This window comes from Apus apus, chromosome Z (assembly GCF_020740795.1).
Source record: "Apus apus isolate bApuApu2 chromosome Z, bApuApu2.pri.cur, whole genome shotgun sequence".
Lineage (NCBI taxonomy): Eukaryota > Metazoa > Chordata > Aves > Apodiformes > Apodidae > Apus > Apus apus.
In genome coordinates, this window is record NC_067312.1 from 43,977,073 (window position 1) to 44,002,542 (window position 25,470).

At 37.5% G+C, this 25,470-nt stretch overlaps 1 protein-coding gene across 2 annotated transcripts in view; it reads left to right on the forward strand.

The window, feature by feature from the left end:
- AUH (AU RNA binding methylglutaconyl-CoA hydratase) overlaps window positions 1-25,470 on the forward strand; it is a 139,614-nt gene that overhangs the window by 107,882 nt on the left and 6,262 nt on the right. The window contains exons 8-10 of one of the 2 annotated variants that reach the window (XM_051642165.1): window positions 731-781; window positions 2,614-2,661; window positions 3,465-5,060. In XM_051642165.1, coding sequence (XP_051498125.1) covers window positions 731-781; window positions 2,614-2,661; window positions 3,465-3,542 — 177 coding nt within the window. In that variant the 3' untranslated portion in view covers window positions 3,543-5,060. Of the gene's footprint in view, window positions 1-730; window positions 782-2,613; window positions 2,662-3,464; window positions 5,061-25,470 lie in introns of those variants that run through there. The other variant, XM_051642164.1, reaches the window with a different exon arrangement.

Below are 25,470 nucleotides of genomic sequence, written 5' to 3' on the forward strand. Positions count from 1 at the left end.
TGATTCTGGAAGGTTGATTTATAATTACAACTTCTCATTGCAACTAGCTCAAAAGCATTTTGCTTTTCGCAGAACAGCAGGCCACTCTTCTAAAGCAATGTCTGAACATTTAGAACCTGGTGCTGATGGATGGGCGCAGGACTGAGACGATTCCCAAAGATGTCTCACTGTCCTCTGGCACATTGGAAGAGCAGGGTGGAAATCCCTCTGCTCACTGTGGACCACAGTTCCTCACAGAAGAATGTCATCTCTTAATCAGTGTAGGCTGTGCAGTAGTGTTTTTTCAGGGTTGAAGTCACATCAGTTAATTTTATGTCATTATCACATTTTCATGTTTCTTCATTTTCTGATAATGGGGACATAAAGTTGACCTTGCTAAGGCCTATAATGGCCATTCTGAGCCTTGTTTTCTACAGCATTGAGCAAGCTTGACAAAGTGGACATGCTCAGCACCTTTGAAACATAAACCAAACACATTGCTTTAAATAGGTACTTTTGAAAACAGTATGCTTTCATTTTTTCTCAATATTGAAACAATCCGTTTGGAAACAAATGTCTGCTAGTGATGTAATTCAACTTATTTGACCTATTTGACCTATTTACCTATTTAAATCTAATAGAAGTCCGATCTCTAGAAGGTCCCAGTCTAAGAACATTGATGTGCAGACTATTCACTGCATAATCTTACTGATGTTGATGATATGTAAATAAGTTTTCTCTTTCATTTTAGGGACCAGTAGCAATGAGAGTTGCAAAACTGGCCATCAATCAGGGAATGGAGGTAAGGATCTGGATTTTGCATAAGAGTAAGCAGAAACCAGCCTGGCTGCAGCCTGCTGTGGTGATTTTTTTTTTTTTAATTTATTTTTTTCTAGAACTGTTTTTAGTTTCGCAGTCTATAGTCTTTCAGAATCTACTTGGTCAAAACATTTTAGGACATAAATTGCAACTATTTTATGTCTCAGACTTCCAAGATAGACAGGATGGTGATTTCCTTAACGGGGCTTAGTAACCCCATGTCTGTCTAGTTGTAAAGTACTCTGCTGATTATTAATACTAGGAAGTAAACATAATGCTATGAGCAAGTTTGTATTTCAAATGCTAGGCAAAAACAAATCTCAAAATCTCGCTCTGTCAAGTCTGTCGATGCTCTCAGCCTTTAGTAACTAATAAAAGCCAAAAGGCATGTCATTTTGGTTTTAATAGTTTGATGGAGGTTAGTGTTAAAATTATATCTGGAGTCTGATTTTAAATTTTATTCAGATTGCCACTCCTACTGGAACACCATTGACCTAGCTCTAAGGGTTTTTAAAATCCAGCCCTGAACATGTCTGGACATGCCGTTAGGCTTGTGAATCATCTTACTGAGCTTGGCAGTACTATTCATATTTAAAGTTAAGCATATGCATAAGGTCTGCACTAGGACACCTTGTAGTTCAACTTTGGACAAGCGAAAGGGGATCACACCACATGCAACATCTGAATCCAGGAAGGCAAAATTAAAAATGGGCCGTGTTTTCTTAAAGTCTCAAAAGCAACCAGGGATACAATTGAGTTCATTTAGGCCTGAGAACAAAACTCAGATGGTGTTGTGCAAGGAGTATACTTGTTAAGTTTCCACAGGAAGTAATTATGGAATTCAATATTTATTTCAGTGCTACCCAAGGTCCAGAGTGGTACAAGCTAAATTATGTACCTAGCAAGTACAGTGGACTCTGCTTGGTTAAAGTTAGGATGTTTATAGAATTAGAGACAATAGGATTAGAAGGACTCTGAATTGCAATCTAGTTCAGTCATGAGGCTCCAAGAGAAGATCTGCTATATCAAAATCAATCAAGCCAAGTGTTCATGGAGGCTGTTGTTGCATACCTTCCATGACAGAGATTTCAAGCTTCCTTTGGTAATCTATCCTATAGTTTTATCTCCCCTAGACAAATTTCTTGTGGTGCACAGCCGCAGTGCTTTCAGCAGCCATGTGGAGAAGTGGTAGGTTCTGCAGCAGCTGATGCTTAAAGCAGTTGGAGAAATAGTTACGGGAAAATTCAGCCTTTTCAGCTGTTCAGACCAGCTCATAAAGAAAAAAAAAGCTATTAAAACTAGGTGATGATGCAGGATGGCCATTCGTCTCTTTTAAAAAAGAAATTAAATTCCTTTACATATGAAATTATGTTTGGTTTGTTGCATGGCATGATATTCATATGTAGCATTTTGAAGATAACTTGTTTCAGAACAATTTTTGATTGTTCTGAAATTTTTAATTTAAACAATCACAAAGTGCATTAAATCATTTCCCCAGTAGTAAATTAAATTATTACAAATGTACAGATAGCTCTTGTTTTTCAGTCCAGATGACTTGTAGTGAAGAACATAAATTTTCTGACAGTGTATTACGTACTAATTGTTTCACCAAATAAAAAGACTGTTATAGACATACTAACCAGTCTCACCACATGACAGTGTAGCATTTCAATGTTAGAATAGTACAGAAGAACTTTGCAGAAGTGTTTTTTATATGCCATATAGAAACATAGTATTTAAGTTAGCTGTTAGGAAATAATATAGAACAAATATACAAAATTATGCTTTTACAAAACTTTTTATTCTTTTCCTCAGGTCGACCTAGTAACAGGTTTAGCAATTGAAGAAGCTTGTTATGCTCAGGTATGTAGCTATGATTACATGGAAAAATCCAGGAAACAGGCTTTTTTGGTGCATGTCATGAAATATACAGAAATTCAATGACAAATTGTTCTATGATTTCTCCTACAAATATTTTGGAATTGTATTTAGACTTTCATTGTTTGTGTAAGGTATTTACAAGGAGGTGTAGTATAGGACAAAACATCTCCCTGCCAAGACTGTTAGGATTAAGGTAGTGAAGCACTACCAGGCATATCCCTACCCAGCGGTACACTGCCATGCATCTAGTCCGAGAACTGCCTTGCATTTTCTTCATTTTGGTTTCACATGAAACAGCACGAAGGGCACTTCTCTACCACGTACCACTGATGGCATGTGTGCTAACCAACAGAAAAACAAGACAAAACTCTTTGCCAGTGTAACATGGGAATGATGTATTCGAGTTTGTGTGTTCTTGGACTTCAAGACAAGTTTTTGGTCATGGAAATAGAAACATCAGCAATAGATGGTTATTTAAAATATAGAGTGATCAAATTAATAATTTACCTCCCAAAAAACCCTCATAAAAACTAAAAAACAAACCCTAAAGAGTTTATCACAGTCATACGTTTGGAAAAAAGGTACTCCTTCTTCTCCCAAATTGCTTCTTAGTCTTACATTGTGCCTTTGAAGTGTCTGGTGCTTTCCCATGTCTGACTAGACATTTTAGTTTTTCTGTTGTATGTTGCATATTGGATGCATTGAAGAACTAGGATTTGTATGAAAATATTTTACTTGGTATTGGTTTTGGTGTCAATAAGGAATTGTTACTCTGCTCATTGCAGACTATTCCAACAAAAGATAGAATTGAAGGTCTTCTTGCGTTTAAGGAGAAGAGACCTCCTCGCTACAAGGGAGAATAGAAGAAACTGGTGCCTTTAAAATACAGTGGGATAAAAGTACTGCTGTGAGGACCATTAGGTGCACTTTGCATCCTCACTTGGAATATCATAGCCACCAAACGAAGAGCAAATCATGCTGATGTTATAACATTTTGATTGTGTCCATACTTGCACTGGGCCCAGATAGAGATGTATGTCAACTCATGCTCATTACAATTTCTGAAGGTTTATCTGTGCACTGGCAAGGTCACAGGTTCATGCAGCATTTTTAAAAATTTCAGATGTATGAAACATACCATTCCACAATTGAAAAAGCTCTGTAAATTCTTTATATAGAGAAAACCTATATGTGATGTTAAGTATAAATCAGCTGTATCATTTTATAAAAAAAAACCAACTACTGAACACCAAAAAAAAGAAATTGTACCAATATGCATTTAAATGATTCTGCATACCACTAAAAATTATATTTGAGTATTCTACCTTAATATGTACGTTATTAATAAAGCTAAGGGAAATGAAAATATTATTGTATGGAAAATGTGAAGCTTTAATTGTGTGATTTATGCTATTCTAAGTAAAATGAAATTAGCTTTAGCAAATAATGGCATCCTTATGATTATTGCCGTTATATTCATTTAATTGTACTAAATGAAGACACTTTTGAGACTAGCCTTTAACTGTTCATTCTTGTATGTTAAACCTGGCCTTATCTTTCATTCTTCCAACATACCATCTGATAAGCACTGTCTGCTGTAATGGAACCTTATTTCATGTGCCTGAGTTATTTTAAATTTTTTATTATTGTATTAAAGAATGTGGTGCAGGTTTGCAACTAATGCACTATGAAAGAAACTAGAATTCTCTTAAGCTCCAGAATATTCCTTTTGAAGTTCCTGATAATCTGTATTTTATACAACAGGGATGCTATTGAAATGTTCTTTATTCTGTGGCAGCCTCAGTGTTCTTTTCATACATAGAGAAAAATCCAGTAGGTTACAAGGTGAGAAAACCACTGAGGGTCATACTGTGAATTTGCTGTGGGTATGGTGTATAAACCAGATGTAACTTCTTAGAAAGTATTTTTCTTACCTTGTCTGAAAAATAAACATGGCTTAGCAGTCAGAAACCGTGTTTTTATATGAAAACAAATTTCTTCATGTTTGGTTAGCACTGGCTCACAAAATTTCTGCATGCTCTGCTTTTTCTGCAACATTAACTATGGTCACTGTCCATATCTATGATCATAAAGCAGCTGATCAATATGAAATGACAAGAACTCAATTAAATTCCTATTTAGACATATCATTACATGTAAATTGATTATAACTGATAGGACACACACTTTGTTGACTGGTAAACTTGCTGAGTTGAGCACTTCATTCACAATAATTTGCAAATCAAGTACCAGTGCTTGTTTTGATAGTCACATAAAGCCTGTAGGGTTGTTTTCTCATGTTTTTGAAATGCTAACATGTTATTTTTACTGAGTAGGAAATAATTATGATAATAAGTAAAAAAATAATGTCTGTTCTGACAGGTTTCTGTTTCTTAACTTTGATATACAGTCTGGTTATTGAGCTGCCACTGTTTTTCTAACAAGTGCTGATTAAGTGGCTTCTGCAAATTTTTTTTTTTTTTTTTAATCTAATAACTTCAAATACTGTGACATAAGGCTGTGTAGATTCGTGCCTGTAACTAGTAGTTTTGATCTCAGAAAATGATTTTGCTGTCACAGTGGTCTCCTTGTTCCTTTTCTCAGGAGAAGACACTGTTGTGTCATAGCAATTCAAGTCCCTTCTTTGAAGTAAATAGTTTGAATGTTATCACAGAGTAGCAGTAGGGTATTTTTTACAGATACTTCATAATGATGTTGAAATAGTTCTAAACAATATTTTAGCAAAGATGTGTTAGTCACTTACTGTCTCTGTTATTAAGTGATGTGTTACGATGGCTCAGTGGTTGCGATTATTATCAATATTAGAATTCTGTTTCCATGAGAGGGTGATTTGTAATGGAAATGCTCTTATAAAGTCTGACTTTTCCTTACAAAAGGTAGGGTCTGGCAAATCCTCCTTCAACTGCTGAATCTCAGCTCCTCTTAGTTCCATGCTTTTCTCCACGATGCTTCATGAGTGAGTAAGCCCTGGTCCCTGTTGGTTTCTAGAAAGTTTCTCTCGTGATCCCAAGGCATAAGCAGCTTTTTCTTCAGGCCCTACTGAGCTCAAGCGGATAGTGAGTTCTTTTGCACTGCTCTACTGAGTTGGATATTGAAAAGCTGTAACACAGGTAGGTACATTACCTTCAGCTGATTACCTCTCAACAGTTTAAGTGCAAGTTCAATGTAGTAAATTGCCCAGAAATTCTCAGTTTCATGGAGTGTGTGACTTCATTCAACACATCATTTTAGCCTTTAATCTATGTAAGCATTTGTGTTTCCTCTTCAATGTTATTGAAATAACTCACATTCTTAATAGTTCTACTAAATTTCTGGATTAAGTTTTCAGAATTGTCTGTATGGTTTAAGTCAGTTCGGTGCTTTTGATTGTGTCACCTGCTATGAAGAAACATGGTGTTTTATGTAAATGGTAAGGTTGTGTAGTGATACAGTTAAGAGGACTTGGAGGATGTTGTTCTATGCAACATATTTATGAGATTTGCAGAGTCATTTGTGTCAAATTGCTGTTGGAATTCTGTCACTCTACATACACATCGTCATACACTGAGATTCATATCAATCATTTTCTAGAGGTGCTTTTGACCAACTGCCTTCAGAATAGAGAACATCAGGATGTGTCATTTGCAGCTGTGTTATATTTTCCTCAATCAGTTTTAGCCTTGTTCTTACACTTAATGACACTGCTGAAAAGCCATAGGACTTCATTGTCTATTGAGGCTGATACACTGAGTGTACTCAAAGTGTGATAGTGATCATGAAGATGTGGTTGGTTTAAGACGTACTTTTTCTGCACACTTTTAGAAAGACAACTGTCTCCAAAAATGAGAAAAAGGGCTATTTTGAGGGATTACAAAGGCTAGTTTTTCTGTTTGTGCCTTTTTTGTCTGTTGGCTTTTGTTTTCTCTTAGTCTGGACACTAGGGTGCAGGGAACACTTTTAAGAATTTATATGGGGTTTTTTTCACTTTAAGAACATGGAGATTTTTAAAGCAAAGTTAGGAATGTTTTTAAAATTTTTCCAAAAGTGTAATCAGAAATAGTCCTGTTCTCACCAAAGATTAGATACCTTACTTTTTTTATTATGAATTTTAAAAATGTTCAGTTTCAACCTTGGAAAAGAACTGAACAGAAGTTTCCTTAGTTATGCAGAATGTACTGTGTTTATGCAAGTTGTTCATTATGCATTATAAACTGTGTGTGTGTATACTGACATGTCATATGCATTAATAAGTATGTACTATGAATAAAATTCTTCAGACTGTCAGATGAGACCAAACCTCCTCAGGATGTGATAGTACTCCAGGAAATTTTGAATTAGTTTGTGCAAGAGTACTACTAGCAAAATACTTGAACACCTCACAGCGTGTACCATGACTGCTACAAGTGGCCATACTTAAAATGTGGAAGTTCTTGTAACACAGAAATTTTGCCACAGAAGCAGCAGTTAAGTAGCAAGGAGTCACGTGTATGTTACTGTACATCTGGTCATGCACATCTGGTAGTTCAAGACTAGAGTAGATGTAGCAGAAGTTGAAGAGAGTTCCAAGTTTCAACAAAGGTGTGGCATCCAGATAGCACATTCTTCCGAGTCCTATAGTATCATTTGCCTCTGCAGTTTGAACAGGCCTTCAGCAATCATGAGCAGCTCATTAATCAACAACTGTCTTAGATTATAAGATCAGTCTCCACCTCCCTTAAATAAGTCTAGATTAGATTTCATCTTCAAGTTTTATCTAGCAGGTAATTATTCCAAGGACACTCATTCACATGGGAAGAAATATGAAGTATGTTAAAGGAATTTATTAGAGAGGGTGTGAACATTCTGTTTCAAAGCTAAGTCCTATTGCAGTACTTAAGTTCAAAATAGTACATTAACCCTCTAAGGCACAGTCTGTACATGTATGTTTATAAACTCTTCAAAGTTCTGGCTAGTGACTACTACTCTTTGATTATAGTTTCTGAAGCATATGCTAATAAAGCTTTTGTAACATTAAAGAGATGAGAATATGTTGCAGTTTTCTTGTGGCATAATATAACCACTTTCAGAAGAACAGGAAAAGTTTGTTATTTTTTAAGGAACTTCTACATCAGATTGTTGCTTCCTTATTCCAGCAGCTGCTAATTTATTTAACATTTTCCTTTAAGCATAAGGGACTTTGTGATATCATCTTTGGCTCAGTTCTTTCTATCTTGTTGAAAAATCTTATGCCAGTTGTACAAATTCTTAAAAATTGTGCCTTTTTCATGCAGCAGGACAAATTTTAAAATTTTAATCATAATTATAGAGTTGTGAAGGTTGTGTTTTCATTACATATAAATGTTAATAATGTGTCTGTATGCTTGTGTGGAAAAAGTTTCACTCTTCATCTTTTCTGTGAGAAGTTTATACTGCTGGGACTCTTGCCTTCAAAGCTGGTCTGTAGCTGAGCCACTTTTTTGTAAATATCACCGGTTAGTGGCCACTCAGGGTTCAAGCTGTTGTTCATGTCATCCTGTAGTTGTCATCTTTTGGCCAGCCTCTTCTTCCAGGTAATGGTGAAAGGAGGCAAGAGGCAAGGAGCATGCTTCTAGAAAGCAGTGGGTCTAGGAGGTGCAGAGGGGAGACGTGGTTTGTAGGGTGTGTTCAGGCTGCATGTTTAAGTCACAGTCCACTTCAGCACAGTCATTTCTATTATCTTCAAGATCAGCTCCTCAAAGTGGATTTTTCTATATTGGTTGCTACAGCACCTGAGTTCTGTACCCTAATGATGAGTAGAGATTGTAACAGCCAATCATGATTCCTAGATTATACATATAACATACAAAAGGAGGTAGGAGCCACAAAAATGATGTGATGGAAAGTGTTCTACCTAAGTTACCAGTCTGTAAATTAACACATGGATGTTTTTTTTCCCCACTTTGTTTGGAAGGAAATTCCTTTCTTCATTTTGGATTCTTAGCCTTTTCTCCAAATCTTTTCTGAAATCAATCCTTTTTTGAAAAAGTGAAGAGGATATGCTGCAGTCCCTTGATCTATGTGCTCTGTAGTTGAAGGATGGGAACTCCAGAGCAACCCACTTTCTGTCCTCTCCCTTTACTTAACTGTCCTAAATAGAACCTTCCTACAGGAGTGATCTGGTCACTGGATGCTCTCATTTACTCCTGATGAAACTTTTCTACTTTAATTACATCTTCAACAAGTTAATATATTGAGATGTAGAGATAATGACCATTCACCTATCTGTTTAGAGAGGTAAGGCCTGTCTTGCAGTCCCTCATGCAGTAAGCATCACCTTTTTTTTTTTAATATAAGCTGGAGCAAGGACAAGAGTCCTCGCTTTCCTCTCATCCTCAGCATCTTCATTGTACTATGTTGAGTCAGATCTACCAAGTGTGAAGATGCCTACTGAGTCAGACTCCTTAGGTGTGGAAAGTTTGATTCATAAATCCTGAGAGGCCGTATATACAGCACTGTCTAATTGCCATTGTGTAAGATCATCGGGACTGTGACTTCTTGAAGCAAAATCTCAGAAGGAATTTTGAGAATCTAAATTTTACACTTCGTCACTTAAGTGCCTGCACGGATGTATTCTCAGTTATGTGTGTTTGTGATTGTGCTTCTAGGCTGCTTTACTCTTTAGAATTATTAGTTAAGCTTGAAAATACTTCCTTAAAGTAAGCAAGGGATATTCGAAATCATTTTAGCCACTGGTGGTATATTGTAGGTCCCATGATGGAACCACGTTGCTGTTAACAGAGGCTAATACATACAGAATCTGGCTAATTCTTTCTGTACCAGCTCCCCAAAGTAGCCAGGAAGGTAGAAGGAAACCCTAGCAAGTCAGGAAGGAGATGATGTAGGAGCTGCAGTGGCATAACTATGCTACCAGGACAGTTGGCTGTGCTAAAGCAGTTGTATGAAGGTGGTTATTCCAGCTCTGCAGCCTGATTCTGCCAAAAGAGAAGCACAAAGTAGCAGCATACAGGACAAGCTTTTGGTTATGCTGTGTGTGTATATGTGCCTAGTATATAAAATATATGTCAGTATGTCTGTGTGTCTATTCTACTCCCAGTACATGGTTTTAAGGTTCTTCATAGAAGCTTTTAGAGCATAATTTTCATTGCTAAAATAGCTCATTAAAACCACATCTCCACAGCTATGTGTGTTTAGAGTTACAAAAACTTGTTGTCCTATACATGTTTTTATATTTCATATAATTACAGCATATTTATCTGAAGTATTTCGCAAGTATGCTTTTGGGTAATACTGGTAGGAGATTAAGTAATAGCTCCTTACTAGCAATATTGCACAAGAATGTCAAATGTTAATGTGATGTTCAGAGATTTGAGGTGCCAAACATGCTTTTGGCTGCTTTGTTCCTGTGACCTTTATGTTCTTCTGGATAATACAACAGTCCTGTAATGATGTACATGTTTTCCTTTACACAAATGCCAGTAACCACTTGAGTAGGGCATTTGATTCCAGTTTTGATGGGTGGTGCCTACAATGGACAACGATTGTGTAGCCAAGCCAAATTGGCCATTTTTGTGCTTGACAGTGCCAAAAACTTCAAAGCTTCTTCCTTTTAGAACTCTAATGCAATACAAGTTTGTGTTTCTTCATATCATCAAACTTAATTATTGGCAATAAGCAACTGCTGGCAGGAGCAACACATCACATGGCTCAATTTCTGCTTTAGAAAAGGTCAGCATATGGCATAAACACTGCTGTATTATGCAGCCTTGTACTCTGATCACATAACACATGCTTCAGAAAGCATTATGCAATGTTATACCCACTGATTAATGACTGCTTGCACAAGAAGTTTTTCATTACCCTGAATGCTAGCATCATGGGAATGATTAACTTTGTGACATAACTCTCATCACATAAATATGGAAGATTCAAATATAGCCTCAAAATAACATGTTTCAGAAATAACCTTTTCCTGCTTAGTACTGTGTACAGTACATGATTAACAACTACTTTAAACCTTCAGAGTTGAATAGAAAAGCCTATCTGTGAGAACTGAAAACAAGATTTATTTTTAGGATTTAAAGTTTTCCTAAGATGAATTTTTTGCACACAGCAGCAGCTCATTTGTAGTGTTTTCCCTCTATTTGTGTAAGTTTGAATTTCCTGAGAAAAATCTGTGCCAACTATTTTCAGTGTGCAGCCAGTGAGTGAAACAGAACATCTAGCCCTTTTTTAGGCCAGCAACTGCATGTGTGTAAAATGACCCATACAGTTGTGTGCTTAAATCAGCACAATTATATAAGAGTAAATTCTCAATTATTGCTGATTTTTCTGTAGGCAGACCGAAAAAGCAAAATGTGGTCCCAAAAGAAGCAGCTTGCAAACTTACAGCCTAAACATTGCTACATACATTTAACATTTTTGTATTCTATTGGTTGATCATTCCATCGTCCCATTTGCAGATTCTTATGTTAAAAAGCATATGACAATGCCTCACAGATGTTACTATCTTAAGGATGTACAAAAAGAGGAAAAGGCTATACAACAAAATATTCCTCACCTTTTTCCTCTGCATATGAAAATTTATCCTTGGTTTTGAAGTACTGTAGTTTGCTACCAGTTACTTATGTTTCAACAGCTTTGTTAGGAAGAAAGTTGGTTTGCCTGTTTGAAAGCTCATGATTATTTTTCACAAGGAAATAACTATATTAAACTTCCTCTTACTAATTTGCCTTTAAACATCAGACTAAGAAAAATGACGTCTGCTTATTATGATTCTCTTTCCTGTAAGCAGTCCTTCTTGTGAATAGTTACATTAAATAAAGCCACTTAAAGTCCTTATTATAGGGGCAGTTGTTTAGGATGTCACCATGTTAGTGCATGTGTGCCATTTCTTTGGAACTCTTTGATACAGAAAAACTCTAGAAGGTAAACATTGACCTTCAGTATGTTCTCCTTAATTTTTGCCTTTTCCTGCATTCCGACTCATACAAGCAGTCGCAAAGGCTAGAGGTAACAGCCTCTGACTAAGCATTAGCTACTAGAATGCCCTTGTTATAGCTGAGGGCTCTTATTCTCACTTAGCCTACGTGCAGAGCCAGCTAGTCTTTCAGCTGTGATGACGAAATGCCATGCATTTCTTCCTGGAATAGTGCACAGATAAGAGGCCACTTGTTATGCTGAGGTTTCAGATGAACTCTACTAAGGGTTTCAAAACACTCTGTCACAATTATATCAGGTTCCTTTAGCAACCAATTCATTTTAGACACTTTTAAGATAAAATGGGAAGAGATGTTAGTGTAGTCTCCCTTGTGGTTTCACTGTTTAAACCTTCACAGGATATGACTGGATAGTTTATACGTGGCCTGAATTTATTAACTTTAAATAAAACTAGTAAATCAAAGTGGATCAGTTTCTTTCTTGAAATTCACATCATTTGTAGTCCCCTATGTCTACCTATGACTTGAGAGAATAAACAAAATTCTAGTGTCTGCAATGTGCTGCTAGAACGGTCATGCTGTGCAAGCTGAGTTGCTGAGAGCCTTGAACTCATTCCGGGTCCTGCAAAAGCTGAGAGTTTTCAGAACCTTGCAGGAAAAAAAAAAAAAAAAAAAAAAAAGGTGCTAGGACATGTGTGCATGCTATGAGCCCAGTTGACCTAAATTTTGCAGATTTCAGGTATATTTGGGTTATTCCATGCATTAACAGAAGCAACTTCAGTGTGATCAAACAAAATCACTAAAGTGTCCAGACTGTAAAAGAAAGAGGAATCTATTAAGTGTTTGTTTCAAACCAAGCAATATCCTTAGTAGCAATACTAACCATTGTATTTTGAAGAAAGGAATTCATATATATTGCTTAGAATATATATATATTGCTTAGATAACCACTGGATTACAGGTTACAGGTTACATAGCTCTTTTTGTTCACCCTTAGACACTAATTGCACTTTTAGAATCTCTAATATGCTCCATTCTGTTAACTCATTAAGAATAACATTGTCAGTTGTTGCCTTTCCAGTGGATCTGCATGCCACTTTAGACAGATGTAGTCAGTAGGATGGAGAGTCTTATGATGATAAGACTGAGTAAACTGCAGCCTGGGTAAGTATTTAATATGAAAAAAAACCCACTAACCCAAAATAGTATCAGTCCTTGATCACTTACCGTGCAGTTTTCTACATTTACTAGTATCTTATTGTCTGAGAACTAGAAGTTAATTTCTGTTGCAAGAAAACAGAATTGTCTATTTCCATTTACATGGAATTTGGATCAGTCTGTAGCCTTATTCCTTTAATGCATTCCAAATAAATGTGGAATTCCCACTGAGGTTGCTAGGAATCCTAGCTATTCACAGGTTGTTGTGTGGGGTTTTCTTCTGCAAATGTTCTTCAGTGAAAAAGAAAAGGTCCTTTTGAAAGGTCCAGAGAACACTAAAACTGTCAAACACACCACTTCCTGTAATTACCTTTTTTTTTCCCCTTTCTTGGGCTCATTGTTGACTACTGACTCAGAAAAAGCTAGGAACAGATTTCCCCCACAAATAAAGTGTTCCATAATTGTTTACTAGAGGTAGATGATTCTTGCACATTACTGTGAAGAAGTAATGTCCTTGTCAAAACAGGATCAACCAAGAAACCTATGATTCTTCATGATTTTTCAGCTTTCCTTTTGACAAAATGGTGAAGTCAGCCTAAGTACCATTGCTGCAGTGGTTACTAGCAGGTCTTTTAAATGTTAGACAATTAATTGTTACAAAAATTCTGATCCGCCAAGTATAAATATTAATTATGAGCATCTCCTTTTTTTAACTGCTGATGTTGTGAGCTTTGATTTCAATTAAATACCATGATTAAAAAATTGTTAGAAATTATACTTGTTAAATACTACTACTTCCAAAGCTTCTTAATTATGTAAAATTGGTTGTTTATAAGTCATCCTACATGTTGTTTGTAGCACCCTACTGTCGTTTATCTTAATTTCTATCTTTAGAAGCACAGTACTTTTCTTGTAAATTATACTAAAAAAATAACGGCTGTTGTGTGGTTCAAAACTTTGTGATGCTTTAAACTGAAATTACTACAATTCAAAAATTATCACTACTGAAATCACAGTACCAATGAACACACTCCCACCAGTGCTCATACTGGTGAAACCTGTTTTCTCCCCTTTGGCCTTTGCCACCTTTTTTCCATCCTTCCATGCAATCCCTGTTCCTGCTGCCCACCTCCTCTGCTGAGGAGAGGGGGTGTGCACCATGGGCTGCTTGTGGATGGAGCCCTCAAAGAGAAGGTGTGATAACCAAGTTACTCAAGATTTTTATTTGGAAGGAGGTGGGAAGCAGACACTAGCTTGAGCCTTTGTATTCCATCAAACCACTTACAGAAAATCAAATAATCATCCTCCTCTACCTCTTTCAAGTGCAATTTACATGCTGTAAGGGTTCAAAAGATACAAGGGTGACAACTGACTGATAGTAATAATATCACCTTGTTTCCTAAAGCTTTTAATGCATGGGTAGAGCTCAGGGGATATCTGTGGGACCAGATTTTATCTTGTCATGGAGTCAGTCATTCTAGCTGTCAGAGGCATAAACTCTGCCTAGGACTGAGAAACTGGTGACAGGCGTAACCTCCAACCAAGCATTCAGGTCCTAGGTTGTCTTGAATTGACATATTGATTCATTGCTACCAGTATCCAAAATAGATGGATGCAAACAAGCTCAGTTTTCTTTACATGCATCTGCAAATCCTAGTTGCTGAACAGGTGTTATGGACATTTAAAAAATAAATAATTCATTATAAATAATAGTTCTTTCTCACCTTTACTAAATCCAAGTGAAAGTAAGAAAGGAGTAGAGTCTGCATTGTGCCCTAAATGTCAATAGCTTTAGCCTATTTTTAAGATGTAAAAGCAATAGCAATAGGATTTTCCAGCCAGTCCTTCTCAGTTGAAATGTAAACAGTTTATGCTGGTGAATTAATAACTGATAAATATCTATACTGAGCACTTAAAAGGGTGTTATGACCCTGCAGTATTGTTTTATGAAAATAAATAATTGTGACTTTCAGTCTTGCTGAGGAGAATGCATTGTCTGGGAGTGGGCTTTTTATGCCTGTTATCTATTCTTCAAATAATTATTTTGTTAGGAGCAGATGGTGATTTTCAAGTCCACTGCTATTTTGGTGTACTTAAAAAGAAAAGTAAAAAATGCCTAAAAATAGACCCAAGTTACCATATCCAGAAAAAAAAAAAAAGTGGTTTTGTAACATAGTCCATTTAAAGCTTTAAGTATCAACAAATTACTGTCTGTTGTTGTAGAGACACTATCAAATTAATGAGACCTTCACTCCGATTATCGCTGTGCATCAACTTCTTGAATTAGACTTCAAAGTCTGAATGAATCTGAAATTGACCTCTCCAGCTCTGCTGGAACATTAAAAACCAACCCATTGTCTGTAATTATGAAACAAAACTGAGAGTACTTCATGCTTGAAAATCACACAAGTAATGCATCTCGGTCAAACAGGGTTCTTAAGTTTCTTTTGTAATAATTTCTTGGATTAAAAGTGGGGTTTGACAGAATTACTGAATGAGAAAGGAAAACGTCTTTTGGATTCCCTGCGCACCTACAGAGGAGATGGGCATAACAACAGACTAACTACAGTATTTTCAGTATTAGCTCATTTTGGCATAACTGTTGACATAAGGACTAAATGTAAGGATTGAGGAAAAAGAAGGTGGTATTTGTTATCTCCATAGCATGTGGACATGTTCTAGAATGATGGATGAAGCAAACTGAACCAAAAACAGATATCTAAGGTAGACATTTCATGTTAATGATGTCCGTGCAAATTGTTTTGTCTGGCAGCATTTTTGTATTGGAGGTGCAGGTCCTTAGGATCAAATCCTGTGAACTGTTAAGGATCTACATTGTTTGTTGGAGATTGGCAAGAACAATAATTCCTCAAATCAAGACTTTTTACTAATTAAGTGGAGAGAATACTCACTAGGTACATTTAAGCGTGCTAAATCGTGTCTGCAGGCAGCACCAACCTTTTTCCATTGGCTCCAGAGGTAACTTAGGCTCTGCAGTTTGGTCTTTCAGTTAGTGTGTAAGCTACATGCCTACAGCAAGCAGCGTGACACTTCTTATCAGAGAGCTCAGCATATGCTCAAGAGCAGACCTTTCTTCAAACCCCCTTGAATTTCACTTGCAATGCTGAGTTTGAAAAACTCTGTATGTTGCATTATTGTTGGCAGCTGTTATGCTGTGAGGCAGTATCAGTTGGGCTTGTAACCAAATGGACTGAAGTACACCTGGGGTGAGTTCTAGAGCATGCAAGCTGCCATATAAAAGCAAGATGGGAGAGCAAACTCAGATACGTCTTACTTTCTAGTGTTCTGAAGAGAAGAGAACACTCCCCTCCTGTGTGCCAAAGACCCTGAAATCTGTGGATAGACCTATAGCTTTACCTGTCAGATCCACCTCCAGCACTGAGTGTATAATGTAGTGTGAGATTTTCCTACAAGACCCTGATATTGCTTGCTACAATGACAGGTAGATTTTACACACGTGATCTAGGTGAAGTGTGCCAGGGTCATGGAAGTGCTGTACATTATAGAACATCCAGGAAATGGTCTTATCTGGTATGGCGTGCATATAGACAATTTGCTGTCAGTTTGTTGTTCCATGTTTCAGATATGTAACTGTGGGCTGATCAGTGCCAGCCACTTCGGTGGAACCACAGTGGGACCACACTGTGGCTGGTTTCAGATTTGGCCTGTACAGCATCCCGGGACTGAGTGGAACCACTGTGAATTGGAGGGAAGAAAGGAAACCATATAGAAACAATCTAATTTCTGAGTGGTGAGCTAGTAACATTTTGTTTCAAGTAAACCTTTCTTCTCCCCTACCTTTTAGCCTGTCACAGGCTTGACATTTTTGACCGCAATTCCCATTATCCCAGTATTATCTTCTGAGTAACACTGATCCTGAGCATTCTTGTCATCCTCCGTATCCCCCAAACATTGATCTTTCTGCCTATTTTCCTACAACAACTGTTTAATTCCTTTCTAACACCAACTTTTTGGTGAGTATTAAAAGCTTACCTTTCCTACACAGTTTTGCTGTCCCACAAGCTTGAGATGAAAGAATCTGTGGGAAGATGGAAAGTGAGAAAAAGTGCCTGATTCTGCCAGGACAGGCCTGTGATTTACTGTGACGGTTGTGCTGAGACAGTCTGATATTTAACTTCACTGATGGTTAACTTCTTTAGGCACAACCACATGGTCCATGGTGATTTTGAGATAAACTTTTGGTTATGCAAAGTCAGCTACTGCCTTTGTTGGAATTAAAGAGGAAGTGACAAGTTGTTTTTTAAGCAAATGTTAGGTCATTCAATCACCTTAACCCAGTGATGACCTCAAAGGAGAGGAAGGAAAGAAATGACTAAACAAATAAATTCTTATGTTCTTGGCAGTAGGACTTGGTTTGCAAACATGAACATCTGGCAAATTTCTACATTTTTCTCCTCAAAACTAAATTGAAAGCTGATGAAAAGAATCAAAATCAAAGTTGAGGATATTGAGTTGCACTGACCCAAACACACACTAGGTGAAGTCAACAGTGTTTGCATATCTTAGGAGGAGAAGGCCAGACATCAGATCTACCTTCTTAAAAGAGCCACAAATTTTACTTTTTAACATTTACAAAGAGAATTTTTATTTGAAGAGAACAGAAAATGAGCAGAAATTTAACTACACAGACCTAATTGTACCTTGGATTTCTTTGTAAAAGAATGTGGGCAGATAATAGGTATGTAATTTTGTGTGTGAATTTATGTGCATGTGTATATACATGCATAGGGACATGTAAGTGCTTTTGAACAGCTCCAAGTCTCCATCATGTGTCAGTATCAGCAGATGCACATAAGCCATCTAAACCATACAGCTATAATTGCATAACACAGCTGTATTACAAAATATTACCACACCAAGATGGTTTACATTATTTCATAACAAAAAGAAATACTATTACAGAACATTTTTACCCTTAGGGAAAAATTACTAGTTATTTAAAACATTGTCTGTGTGTGTGTGTTTGCATATGTCATATATGGGTATATGAACCTCATTATGGAAAATGTAGAGGTGGATTAAAGCAGGATCCATGGGATACAGCCCCATGGTTAGAGGAGTTTCAACAGATGAAAATGTCAGAAGCTAAGCAGAAAATACCAGCATGGTTGATTATAATAAGCTTATTGCCCGACCCAATGAGTGGAGTACGTGAATCTTACATATATATGTTAGACTTAACTTCAAGGACAGATAGGAAAAAAACCTGATTGCTGCTTTAAGACTGAGACCTTTGCCTGAATGAGGTGTCTAACCAGCTAGACTGGTAGAGTTTTATGTTGCTCTGGAGTGCATCATTCAGCACAATCCTGTAAGGGTTCTGATGCCTTAATGGACAGACAAGGACTGAGGGTTTTTTTGTTCTGAGGATTGTGAGTGCATAGTTCTGGTTTTGTCTCTGAGAGTCAGACTTTGCTTTGAGTTTAGGATTTGAAAAATACTGGGTGTGATGCATACTTAGGCCTAATTCTCTTATAGAATCTTCTCAGTATCCTAATGAATGATGAAATACAAGATACAAAAGGCTGTCTGCAAAATGCATAGAACTCCACTTGGAGAGCATGATTATGTCTGGTATAATAATGGGAGATGTAGCCCATTGTGGCAATGAGCCCTCAAGAGTTTTAAGTTAAAACATGCATCTGGTGGGAAGTACAATGTTTTTGAAGTGTGTTTTAGGGCTTTGTGTTAATCTTTGTGTTTGTTAATCTTAATTTTGTTAAGCTTTCCAGAATTCTAAATTAATACAGTGAAAATAATAATTAAAAAAATCCCTAGTAGCACTACCAGGGACCATAGCACCTTTTCTCCCTCTCATGGAGCATGACCAGGAGGGAGTGTTCTCAGAGGGCAAAGTAGGCTCAGCCTCATGGGCTAGAGGAGACTGTCCATAATCCCTTTCTCATGGTTCCACTGTCTTAAATTCTCACCTGCTGAGATGGAGTGGGGTTGTTAGCTTGGTGGAGCTGAAACTTCAGTATTAGTAAGAAGAACTCCCTTCACAGGACAGGAAATCCCTTCTTGGGCAGGTCTAGTAAAGAGGGCTTGGAAACAAATGTGTGCTCGGCTGCCATCCTTCTCCTCCAGCTGAACTATCTGTTGAGAAAGGGGTCCATGTAGATGTGGCCTAGAGCTTAGCAAGTTACATTAGTAATCAGGATATGCAAGACAGCTAATACTTCACCCCAAAGGGATGAAGGACTTAATTCCTGTATGTCATCTTGAGGCTTTCTAATGCAAAGAAAAGCAGCAAATACTGCTTTTGCAAGGCGGTGCTGGAAAATATTCTGTGCTTGTGCTCGTTCACCTGTTTCCACATAATAAGGCTACTTGTGAAATACTTCATAAGACATCTTACTATAGAACTGCACACCTGACATTTCTCCATGTTTTTGACAGACTTAAATTGTGTGGCAACTAATACTATCCAATATTTCCCATGTCCCTGATGCATCTCCTGCAATTGTTGCTGGCTTGTGAGTCCCCATGCTCCCTTATTTTTCTTGCAGTCCCTTCTAGGCATGTCTGTGTCTCAGCTACCCGTAAGACAGTGTATGACTGACCATGCAGACGACAGGGGCTTCCCCTACACACAAGCATACCTCTGCAGTTAGGAAAGACAGCAGAGCTCCAGGGTTGGTCAGGTTACCCATAGCTAGTAATAGAGAATTTTTATAAAGAACTTGCTTGTGATTGCAGCTGACAGTCACCTAGATTATATTTGTGAGTGACTGAAGGGAGTTAGAGATGCAGCAGCTGAGAGAGTTCATTCTCTTAGAGCACGAACAATGTGCCAGCACTTCCCCCAATTCATTACCATTTCTCTGAGTAATCTTCTCTTACAGTGTTCTTTGAACTGACTTACAGAACTGCATTTGTCAATCATTTCAATAGTCAATAGACAACGCCTTCTGCTACCAACTATTTATATTATCAGTTTTCATGCTTGAAAATTAGAATAAAAGAAGTGTATACACTAAAAATTGTCAAGTAATTGCTTATGCCAGCTATCTCAAGAGGTAATGCACATATGCCTATGACTATTTAGTAAGTATGTAAAGTAGAAAATTGCACAGACGGTTGCCATTCTCTTCTTCTCTAAGTCATTTTGTATGGGATTTATTATGAACTCACAGTTCTTAAAGTTGAAATCACAGTTTACAAAATGGGTCAAGTTGTTCATTTGCCAGCTTGTAGCTCTATGCTACTAGATTTCTGTTACTGGTTTAGGCTAGCACAGCAAAATTTACACCCATCTGTGCTCATGCTGTATGCTAAAATTAACAATGCTCATTCCTGGAGTCCAAGCAAAGCAAACACTGTTTCATGTAAAAGTTCTATTGAACTATGGATAAGTTGTCTGTTGTCACTGGTGCTCCAGTCAGCAAGCAACCTTTCTACACAAGAAGCAGCTGCAGGTGGCATAGCATTGCTTGAGCTGTTACCAATACTTGGAAGAAGAGGATCCTGTGGAGAGCGCTCAGGTCTTGTTTATACCTCTTCCCCAATAGATAAGGGGTCTGTTTAAACAGTAAATATTGTGTGGAACACAATGTTTGGTAGTTTTAGCTGGTATTGCTGGCTTTAGTGTCTGGAATGTGCATAACTAAAAATGCAGTATACCCTACATTTAGCATGAATATTTTCAAAGTGAATTTAGAAGAACTGGCACAAGTACTTTAGGTGAGCAATAACTGTGCATGGCTGAAGTGATAATTCCAGGAAGGAATGATGATGTAATTCTATTAAATACACATTAATGTATATACTGCATATATAAATATATCTTTAGTATGTCTATTAAATATAAACATTCATATATTCATTAGTATGTAATTAATGTAGTCATATGTATACCAGTGTCTTCATCATACCCTCATATATGGGGCATATTTTAAACTATCTTTATGGAAAGAAACAGCCTCTCTATCTGACTAAGTCCTCAGGACCAGGAAGTGAGCTTGGTTATCACATCTGCCTTGCGTAGCTGAGCCTAGCATCTTCCATCAACGCCAGGATGGCAGCACAGCAGTGGTTCAGCTTACCTGAGGAGCTCTGCCAGTGTGACACAGCCCTGCCACTGGGGCTGAAGGAACAGTTTAATTCCCATCATTATAATCTCAAGTGTGTCTACTGCAGGAGGGTGCCCAGTAGTGATGCTTTTTGGCCATAGCTAATTTGCCTAATCTAGCTGGATTAGAGCAGCAGTATGTTTCATATGATCAACACACAGGTTGTTTGGTCAGAAATCTTGTGTGTGAGTTACTGTGTTGCAGCTATTCGGCTCCATTCAGTCAGACTGACATTTCACCATGCTAGGGTATCTATGTTCTGACCTCAACCAGCCAATCAACATTCACCACTTGTAACAACCCTGTCAGTCTGTAAATTGTGGTCTCAGCAAAACCACAGTGCATAATCTGGCAGCTGTACTGCTGTTTGCAAAAAAAGCATGCTTTTGCCCACTGTAAATACATAACACAAAATTTCATAGTCATTATTTGTTTCCTTTTTCAGTCATTATTGCTCCTTTACACTCATGTAGTCTCACAATGCATAAAGTGATACTCTTGTTCTTTATCCTCCTGTTCAGAAGTAAGGATGATCAGAAAGTTATGCAGAATCAGTGAAGAACACAGAGGAGAAGTCCCTTCCTTTTTCTTAAATCAGAGGCATAAATAATGTAGCTTGAATGTGTATATTCTTGCCTGTCCCTTAAAATAGAAGCTGGGTGTGGTGGTGGTACTTTCTGAAAGTAGAGTCTGTACTTCCTAAAAATAAAGTTAGTCAGGGTAAGCACTATGGAGTACCAACATGTAATCTTCTCCATCTTCAGTGGAATCCAGAGCTCCTTGTCTTTGGTCAGGATGAGGTTGTGAAACCCAAGTAGATATTTTTGGCAGCCTTCAGTAAACTGAATTCTTGAAAAACTGAATTTTGCCCCATCAGACAGGGCATTTTTTTTCTGCCATCTGACATGTTGGTTGAAGAACTGAATGCAGGAAAAAAACTGTTTTCTTCATTTGGGGCTCTACTGAATGACAAAACTTGAATGGAAATCCAGATATATTTAAGTAGTATTAATTATACATACATAATATGCTGACTTGTATTAGTCCTTCAGAAATAATTCTTCCTTTGAAAAGACTCACAAGGTAAAGTTTGCCAGGGCAGCTTTCTCTGCCATTCTGCTCCAGCCCACCATGGCCAGGATCCTCCAGGCTGCCCTGGCAGTACCACTCTAGTCAGCATCAGTGATGTAGTTATGGGCAGTGATACACTCTCGCTGAGTAGTGCTTCAGCCTGTGAGCAGTCCCCCGGACTTGACATTCAGGCTCTCATAGGATCCAGTTGCTAATCAGCCTCTTGTGTGCAAAGTGCTTGTGTGCTGTGAATGAGAGAGAAGGAACAGGATCCTGTGAGAATAGGTTAGCTGACTCTTACAATTTTCCTGCCTGATACTGTCTCATCAGCAGTAGATTTGAATACTTCACCTAAGTAAGGCTACTACTGCAATTAAAAGAAGGAATATTTGCAAATGCTCTCTTAAATTATTGTGGATCACACTTCTGAGAACAGATAAGAATGTCCATTTTGTGTTATATCTATCTTAATATAGGCTTAATTTATCTAAATTTTGTGGCCACAGTAGTTTAGAGGAAATTCTCAAAGGTTTTTAAAAAATACTAAATTCTTCTGAGGTTGCATTATTATAGGTACCTACCTGTTCAACTGAAGAAGTACAGTTGATTGTTTTCTTTCTAGCCTGCCCTTGCTAATTTCCTAGAGTGCAGTATTTCAGTGAGGAGTAACCAAATTCCTTTCAAAATGTAGCTGTTGATCTCTGCTTTCAGGCTTATTTTATCTGAAGAGAATTCCACTTCTCTGACTTTTTCTGTTTTGATTCTTAAATTCTGTGGTAAGTGTTATGAGCTATTAAGTTTCAACTTTCTATTTTTATGTGTTTGCAAACATTACACCAGATGAGGGCATGAAGGACCCTGAGAAGCTGAGGGAGTTCTGCTTTTATTCAATAATTTTAACTTTCATAACTGAGAATTTCAGCTAATTTTTTTTAGGGTTGTGTATGTGCTGGTTTTGGGATTTTTAAGAGCTGAGAAAAACAGGCTTATGCAACTTAGTTTGCATAAGTGAGTCATTCACATTTCTTTTTTGCGTGTGTCTGTGTCTTGTATCACTCAATGCAGGTTTTCTTTGAAAAAGTACTAATGTGAATGCTAAGAATATATTTTCCCTCAAAAACAAAAAAGAGATGTGCCTGTTAGGTTGCTGCTTCTGTGTGATGTCTCCTCATAGATGATCTTCTTCAGTAAGGTATTTAAGGCTCTGATTCTTCACTGACAAAGTTTTTGCTGGTACGTGAAGGTGTAAGGGGAAAGCCTTTCCCCCTTATTGGTAGAGCTGTGGGCAATTCCATGTGATATTGTTGGTTATATATATGTATATATTTATATAGGGATTTCAAATGTGTGTGGTGCTTTCAGCATATTGTAGCTTCTGCTTTATCACATCACTTCATGCTCTCTAGGGAAGAGTGAAGCTTTTACAACAGAGTACCTCTGTGCACTATTGGAAGAAATTTGGGGCTTGTATCCTTCACATAGCTGTCAGACGCAAGTGGCAAGTATCCTCCATCAGGTACATTTACAAAATAGTCCTCTGGAAGGCCTCATCCTTTTTTCTTGGCAGTTGTTCATAACTGTGTGATCAAAGGTACCATGAATATCCAGCTGCTTGGAGTTTATTTTTTTTTAATGCAATTACACGTATTGTGAGTACAGTTTAAGTGCTAGAATTGATGTTTTATATTCTGTTTAAATGTTTCATATATGTTTTCTTTGACATCTGATGGATGGTCCTACATAACTGCGGCAGGGAACTCACTGCTGGTTTTCCCAGAAAGGGGGGATTTGGTCCATGGGGCAGAGATGCGTGCATAGATCATCTTCTTGCCCCTGTGGCTTTCTGAGGTTTGCCCCTTATTTTCTCTCCAGCTCTCTGCTGTATCATGTTTTCTGATTTAAAGTACATCCTCTCTGGCTATGCTACAAATTCCTCCCAGCATGTACTCTTCCCCACAACAGTTTCGCACTGCTTACTTATGTGCACACTCAGATTTGCTCCGCAGCCCTGTGTTTACTGAACCATATTCAGGGCCCTTCCTGTAGCCCAATTTTAATTTCCATTTTCCACAAGTTTCATTTTATTTCAGTGACATCCTATGTTTTATACAAGTAGCATTATCCATCTTCTTCCTTTTTCTTTCTTGTGGCACTGTTTTGTGGCAATCACAAAAAAAAATGAGTGTATTTTCTGTCCGATGCAGAGAAAATGTTTGCAGTTGCAAGTTAAGACAGTGCTCCTCAACTGCCTAATTAGCAGATTAGCAGTATCTGGGGTCTGCAGAAGTGCCGTGAAAAATCCAGGTACTGTTTTTAATTGTCTGTGGTAGTGTACTCAAATGGAAGTTAGACATGAGAGTAAGATATGATTAAGAAATTGGATTCACTTAAGAAATTGTAGTACCTGTCTATCTACAGAAATATGAACAATTTTAATGAATGTACTTGCATGTGTAAGGTGAGGCATACACTTAGATTCCTTGATGGATTGATGTTCAGAAGAGCAGCTCTACTGGTTTGGTCTCTAAATGCAATTAACATACCCAGAGACAAAAATACTGAGTAAGAGTCATATAGATACAATTGTTTCCTTCAGCAACTGTTGACAGTAAGGCACCCCCTTCACTCAGCAGGTAATAATTGACATGACATCTGGAGATAAGAAAGTTCTCTGAATTTGTGGAACTCTGTACAAATAAGAAAAATTTCCTACTCACACACAGACAAACCACAATTGAGAGTAACTCTTCATATTTGATTCCCTTAAAGAGATGTTTTCTCTTTGCACACAGTTGTGAACAGTATCTGCATGGGCATAGTAGTTATTCTCACCACTGTTTGATTTTATCAAATGGCCCCTTCTGTGAGTGGGCAAATAAATGAGTTACTGACACCTTTGTATTAGTCATTACCTTGAATGTGGGATGTGAGAAATGGGAGTCTCTTAACAATAAAATCACACAGCAAATGTTTTTACGTTCTTTCCTGTGTTTCACATACAATGACAGAAATTTGTTGACCCTTGAGATAGGCCTTGAAGCCATCTGTTTCTTATCAATCCTCTGTCCCTGATGGGCATTACCCTTGTGCCCATTTTTATGCCCATGCTGCAGAAGTCTATTGCAGTCTATAGAAGTCAATAATACAAGCCAGCCACCTTAATGTACTGCATACATTGTATATCAGTGTAGCAGGAGTTAGTAAAAGTCTCATTAGAAGTTTGATGTCCACTTGAATAAAAGATTGGCCCTGTAATGGTACACTTGTGTGCACTGCAGACACAAAGGTAACAGTGTCAAGAAATGGGGTAGGCTGAGTAAGAGATCATATGGATTATTTAGGGGAATACACCCTCTGTTCTTTCAAGTCATTGAAGTCTGAGTTAAAATGAAAGATTCTCTTCCTGCTGTTGCCATTTCACAGATTTTTTTTTTCATATAATCAGTGCAGAATCAAGATCTCACTGCTTACAGAAGTAAAATAGTGATTTACAGGCAGGGCATTAATGGAAAGAACAAAATCTTCAAAAGTCT